Source organism: Rhincodon typus, chromosome 8, assembly GCF_021869965.1.
Source record: "Rhincodon typus isolate 14 chromosome 8, sRhiTyp1.1, whole genome shotgun sequence".
Classification (NCBI taxonomy): domain Eukaryota; kingdom Metazoa; phylum Chordata; class Chondrichthyes; order Orectolobiformes; family Rhincodontidae; genus Rhincodon; species Rhincodon typus.
Window position 1 is genome coordinate 12698757 of NC_063339.1, and position 6233 is coordinate 12704989.

At 44.3% G+C, this 6233-nt stretch overlaps 1 protein-coding gene across 1 annotated transcript in view; it reads right to left on the minus strand.

Annotated features, from left to right (window-relative positions):
* LOC109937080 (synapse differentiation-inducing gene protein 1-like) overlaps nt 1-5747 on the minus strand; it is an 18834-nt gene extending 13087 nt beyond the window's left edge. The window contains exon 1 of the mRNA XM_048600032.1: nt 5319-5747. Within this exon, the coding sequence (XP_048455989.1) occupies nt 5319-5747 (429 nt within the window). The remainder of the gene's footprint in view (nt 1-5318) is intronic.
* Between the last annotated feature and the right edge of the window lie 486 nt (nt 5748-6233).

The following is a 6233-nucleotide window of genomic DNA, read 5'->3' on the forward strand; positions in this document are numbered from 1 at the left end:
GTGCTGGTGGAAACCTCTCGGCTCCAAAGCTGCTGCAATGGAGTCAACGACCTGGGTGTGAAAGAGAAGGAGGATCTAGTACTGCCAGTCCCAGTGCGAATCGCCCTGCTTCCCAGCCAGTTGTGAGATGTTTCTGAATGCATGAGGACAAATATGTGTTCTGTTATTGTACAGCATGTTCCACAGATAGCACACAAGTGTGATGATGCTGTCACTGTAAGAGGTTATTTTGTCCTGTTTTGTTTGAAGCAAGGTGATAAGCCAGAGGTACCGAGCAGTCTGGGGTAATGTAAACAGCTTGGGAGACCTTGGGTGTTTTTTCAAACAGCCTGAATGGGTGTGGCCAGCTCTCACAGATCCATATCTGTGGGTTTTGGTTTAATTAGTAGCATCAGAAGCTATTGGCGTCTCAACAGAATTGGAAGCCTCAGTGAAAGTCTTCTGGCTGTTACTGTCTCTGAATTTTCTCTTGATTTTCCCTCCTGGATGGGAGAACTGCAGGGGTCTGAATTTTCCTTTTTGCCAAGGGGTATTTTTATAGGCTGTTACATACTGGAACAGGTAATTAGTAATAGATACTGTATCAATTATTTTAAGTTTTCCAACAGCGTTGTTATTCTAAGTTCCTCTTTCTTTGCTTCTATTTTAACTACAGTGTTTAAATAAATTTGACCAGTCACATTGCATCTGGAACATCCACTTTATATTTGCCTTTAAATTAAGAAAAAGTTATGGTCTAGGTTACCTTCTTAAATTATTTTGCGGGGGTCTGGTCTGGTGCTGGTCCATAACACAAGGCAATGGACAGTTCAGTTAAGGGAGCCATGTTAACCAAACACTGTGCTTCCCATTTTGTTCCAGGGTATATTGTAATTCACCAGGTGGGGCCCCATTTCTTCTTTCAGTTAACAACACAATGCCCTTTTCAGTGTAACAGGGAGTATCACCCTGAATTAATCACTGAGTCTCAGAGTGGAGTTTCTGACTGTATCTTGACCTCTGCTTTTTGAGCTTCCTCATGGCCTACCATTTGAAGCACATGTCTTGCTGCTGCTGTAACTGGTTTGCGGCATATCTCATCGGTAGTTACTGCAGGTAACTAACGTCGATTGTCGTAAAAACCCATCTGGTTCACGAATAACCTTCAGGGATGAAAATCTCCTGCCTGTATGTGACTCCAGACCCACAGCAATGTGCTTGGACCCTTTATCTGTCTGTTGAAATGGTTCTAACAAACCACCCAGATCAAGGGGCAATTAGGGATTTGATACAGGATGTGAATAAATGTTAGCCCAGCCAGTGACATTCACATCCTGTGAATAAATTAAATAAAACTTCCTTTCGACCAGACCCAAGTTCAGGCAGCAGGTTCTACATCTGATAAGCTGAGTTGCTAATAAAATCCATGAAAGAATTCACTTAGATTCCTCTAGCACGTTTCACAACGATAAGCTGTCCCAAAGGGTTTTTACAGCTAATTAGGCCTTTGCCAAAGTATAGCTGCTGTTCCAATGTCAGATGCATGGCAGTCAATTTGTGCAGAATACAAACAGCAATGAGATAACAACCAGATCATCCGCTTTTTTAATGATGCTGTTTTCAGGAATAAATAGTAACCCAGACACCATGGGCTCATTATCATCTCCACTACACAAGATCTCCAGTTCATAATTGTATTCTACTCAATCTCCCTTTTAAAGGAACAGTCTAGGGTATGAAATACATCTCTTCTCAACACTGTTACCCTTTCCATTCTGAGAACTGCGATTTTGATAAGTATAACATGTTAACATTTCGCAACAGTATTATAACAAGGATAGTAAGAACTGCCGATGCTGGAGTCAGGGATAACACAGTGTGGAACCGGAGGAACACAACAGGCCAGGCAGCATCAGAGGAATAGGAAAGCTTACATTTTGGGTCGGGACCCTTCTTCAGAAATGGGGGAGAGGTAGGGGGCTCTGAAATAAATAGAGAGAAGGGGTGGGGCTGGGGAAGGTAGGTGGGGTGGTGATAGTGAGTGCAGATAGGTAATTGTGGGGTTTGGTCAGTGAGGTGGGAGGAGCGGATAGGTGGAAGAGAAGACGGACAGGTCACGGAGGCGGGAATGTGAGGGAGGGTTGGTCATAGGATGAGGTTGGGGGTGGGGAAATTTTGAAACTAGTAAATTCCACATTGAGACCATCGGGTTATAGGCTCCCAAGGCGGAATATGAGGTGTTGCTCCTCCAGTTTCCGGGTGGCATCATTGTGACACTGGAGGAGGCTCAGATTTTGCCAAAGGCAAAGTATAGGCAAAGTAGGAATGGTGGTAGTGAACTTCCTCAAACAAACCTTCCTCTGAAGCACATATTGGCAGCAGATATCATGGAGTGTCAGTCATGGCAGTCAGAATAATACCACATCTGCTTTTGCCATCTGCACTGGTATAGTTTCTTCATCCACTCATGGATAGTTTTCTGAATCTGTGAAATCTCACACCACGACTGTGACCAGAGGTACTGAACTGTCGGGATCTGACCTTTTATAATTGCCTATGCACTAATGGCTGGACACTGCAGGCAGGTCGGGAGTCACATGAGCAGAAATTTACGCTCTGTGGTGGAGCAGATACATCTCTGCTTGCCCGTCACTCCAGCAGAGAAGAAGTATTAGGTGGTATTTAAAGAAATAAAGATTCTTGTTGAGCTGACAGTTCCTAAGAAACTCAGTCAACGAATTGGTTGGTTAGGTAGAGGGCTTCAGTTGTTTGGATAGCTGGTTTGCCATGCAGAGTGATGCCAACAATTCCTAAACTGACTGAGGTTACCTCGAAGTATTCCCCACAGTCTCTCCCTCCAAGTTAAACCACCACGAGCTGTGTCTCTCAAATGAGAGAGAAGCCCTCTGGGCTTTACCTTTTACATCATGTTTGGTCAGTGTGCAATATTTGAGAGGTGTGACATTCACCTTGCACCAGAGCAGGAGATTTTGATGGGCAGCAGATGCCAGACACAAACAGCTGGAAGGACAAGGGTGGACTTCTTCAGAACAAAGAACACTACAGTACAGTAACAGGCTCTTTGGCCCACCAAGCCTGTGCCGACACATGATGTATTTCTAAACTAACAGCCTTTTGCCTCCACATGTTCCGTATCCTTCTATTCCCTGCCTGTTCATGTATTTGTGAAGATCCCTGTTAAATGTTGCGATTGCTTCTACTACCTCTTCTGGCAGTACATTCCAGGCACTTCCTACCATCTGAGTAAAAAAACCTGCCTCTTACATCTCCTTTAAACTTTCCCTTTTTTACCTTAAACCTATGTCCTCTAGTAATTGAGGTTTCTACTCTGGGAGAAAGACTCCGACTGTCCATTCTATCTATGACTCTCATAATTATGTAAACTTCTATCAGGTGGCCCTTCATCGTTCAACATTTAAGTGAAAACAAATACGTTTGTCCAATCTCTCCCAATAATTGATACTCTCTATACCAAGAATTATCTCAGTAGGCTGTTTCTGAACCCTCTTCAAAGCTTTTACATCCTTCTGGAAGTGTGGAGGCCAGAACTACACACAATATTCCAAGTGTGACCGAACTAAAGTTCTATGCAGCTGCAACGTGACTCAACAAATTTTTTACTCTGTGCACCAATCAATTGGGGGAAGTGTATAGAGATGGATAGGAAACTGGTTGGCAGAGAGCAAACAAAGAGTAGGAATTAACGGGTCCTTTTCAAATTGGCAGGCAGTAACTAGTGGGGTGCCACAGGGATGGGTCTGGGACCCCAGCTATTCACAATATATATTAATGATTTGGATAAGGGAACAAAACGTAACATCTCCAAGTTTGCAGATGATACCAAGGTGAGAGGGTGAACTGTAACGAGGATGCATGGTCTCAACAGGTTGGGTGAGTGGGCAAATCGATGGCAGATGCAGTATCATTTGGATAAATGTGAGGTTATTCACTTTGGAAGCAAAAACAAGGCAGCAGGTTACTACCTGAATGGTTGTAGATTGGGAGGGGGGAGTGTGCAGTGGGACCTGGGTGTCCTTGTGCACCAGTTGCTGAAGGTAAGAATGCAGGTGCAGCAGGCGGTAAAAAAGGCAAATGGTATGTTGGCCTTCATTGCGAGAGGTTTCGAGTACAGGAGCAGGGATGTGTTGTTGCATTATACAGGGCCTTGGTGAGGCCACACCTAGAATATTGTGTGCAGTTTTGGTCTCCTTTTCTGAGGAAGGATGCTCTTGCTCTCGAGGGAGTGCAGTGAAGGTTTACCAGGTTGATTCTGGGGATGGCGGGTCTGACGTATGAGGAGAGATTGACTAGGTTGGGATTGTTTTCACTAGAGTTCAGGCAAATGAGGGGGGATCTCATAGAGACTTACAAAATTCTAACAGGACTGGACAGGGTAGATGCAGGGAGGACGTTCCTGATGGTGGGTGTATCCAGAACCAGGGGTCACAATCTGAGGATTTGGGATAGACCATTTAGGACGGAGATGAGGAGACATTTCTTCACCCAAAGAGTGGTGAGCCTGTGGAATTCATTACCACAGGAAGTAGTTGATGCCAAAACATTGAACGTATTCAAGAGGTGACTAGATATCGCACTTGGGGCAAATGGGATTAAAGATTATGGGGAGAAAGCAGGATTAAGCTATTGGGTTGGACGATCAGCCATGATCATGTAGAATGGTGGAGCAGACCCAAAGGGCTGAATGGCCTCCTCTGCTCCTATCTTCTATGTTTCTATGAATGAGATGTGATTTCATTGAAACAAATAAAGAACCTGAGTTTACCTGACAGTGTGGATGCTTTCCCCCGTGGGAGTAGCTAGAACTAGGGGCACCATTTAAAGATGAGGGTGTCTGGATGCCATTTAAGATGGAAATGAGGAGATTTTCTTCTCTCAAAATGTCATTTATTTAGAATTTCTTCACTCGAGAGATATGATGTGTTTGTCTAGACACCAGGGAGGTGATTCTGGCAGTGTTACGAAGGCAGTGGGATCCCCTATGCTGTCTGATTAAATGTCCCCATTGCCAATGGAAAGCTCCTTCTTTGTACAAGTTTTCAATCACAAAACATCTCAGAGAAAAATCTTCTTGATGAATCAAGAAAAAAAAACTGGAAGGATAAATCGTTCCTCAAATCCCGCAGCTGTTTTCTTGATCCCAGGCCCCATCATTGCAGTTGTCCATCTGTAACCTATCTCATGACAAAAATATCAATGTACGTTCCCTACACACAGCTGAACATTCATAAACATGCAACGTTTTACAGTTGAGGGTTCCAACATTAAGAGAAAGGTAATTAAAACGGGAAAGAATTTACCTCACAGTCATGAAACTCCTCTTCCTCCACCTCATAGGACACAGTTTGAATTTTGACATCGTTTTCTGTGTATTCCACGTGTTTAGATTCTGAATGGTCGGGGGAATCAATTGTCAAGTTCTTCCTCTCAGTGAATGTTGTCTCAGAGCTGTCGTTCCTGTAATCCTTGACATCCTCTTTCGTCTCGTCCTTATACAAAATAAAATTTGGCCGGTAAAAGGCCTCGACAGCCAGATGCAGTGAGCTGGCATCCAGGAGCTGATGTGTGAAGTTGCCTTTAGGTTTGTTCTTGGCAGAACCATTGCTCACAAAGTAGTTCAAGATCTTCTCCTGGTAGTGTTGCTGTTCGCTGTAATCGTCCTGGTAACTGTAATCGTGCTTGTTGTTTTTCTCTAACAGAGGGTTCTGAAGTTCTGTCAGGTTTTCCATTGTTTCGACAGGGCAGGGTGGGTGATGGGATTGTGGAAGGGGGCGGGGCAGAGTCAGGGGTCGGCTAGTCAGGTGATCAATTGACCTTAAGCGCTGTTAGGCCGCGAGGATGATCATTGGCCCAAGGCCTACAGAGAAGAAGAAGGAGAGAAAATCATGTTTGGTTATCTTCATTCTGACATTTTAGGATTCAGTAAGCAAATACTTTTTATTTGAAGCTCAGGATATCACTGAATTACCATCACTGAATCCCCCACTATCAACATCCTAGGTGTGATCATTGACCAGGAACTCACCTGGACTCACCACATAAACACAGGGGCTACAAGAGTAGGTTAGAGGCTGGGAATACTGCAGCGAGTAACTCACCTCCTGACTCCTCAAAGCCTGTCCACCATCTACAAGGCACAAGTCAGGAGTGAGATGGAATACTCCCCACCTGCCTGGATGAGTGCAGCCCCAACAACATTCAAGAAGCTTGACACC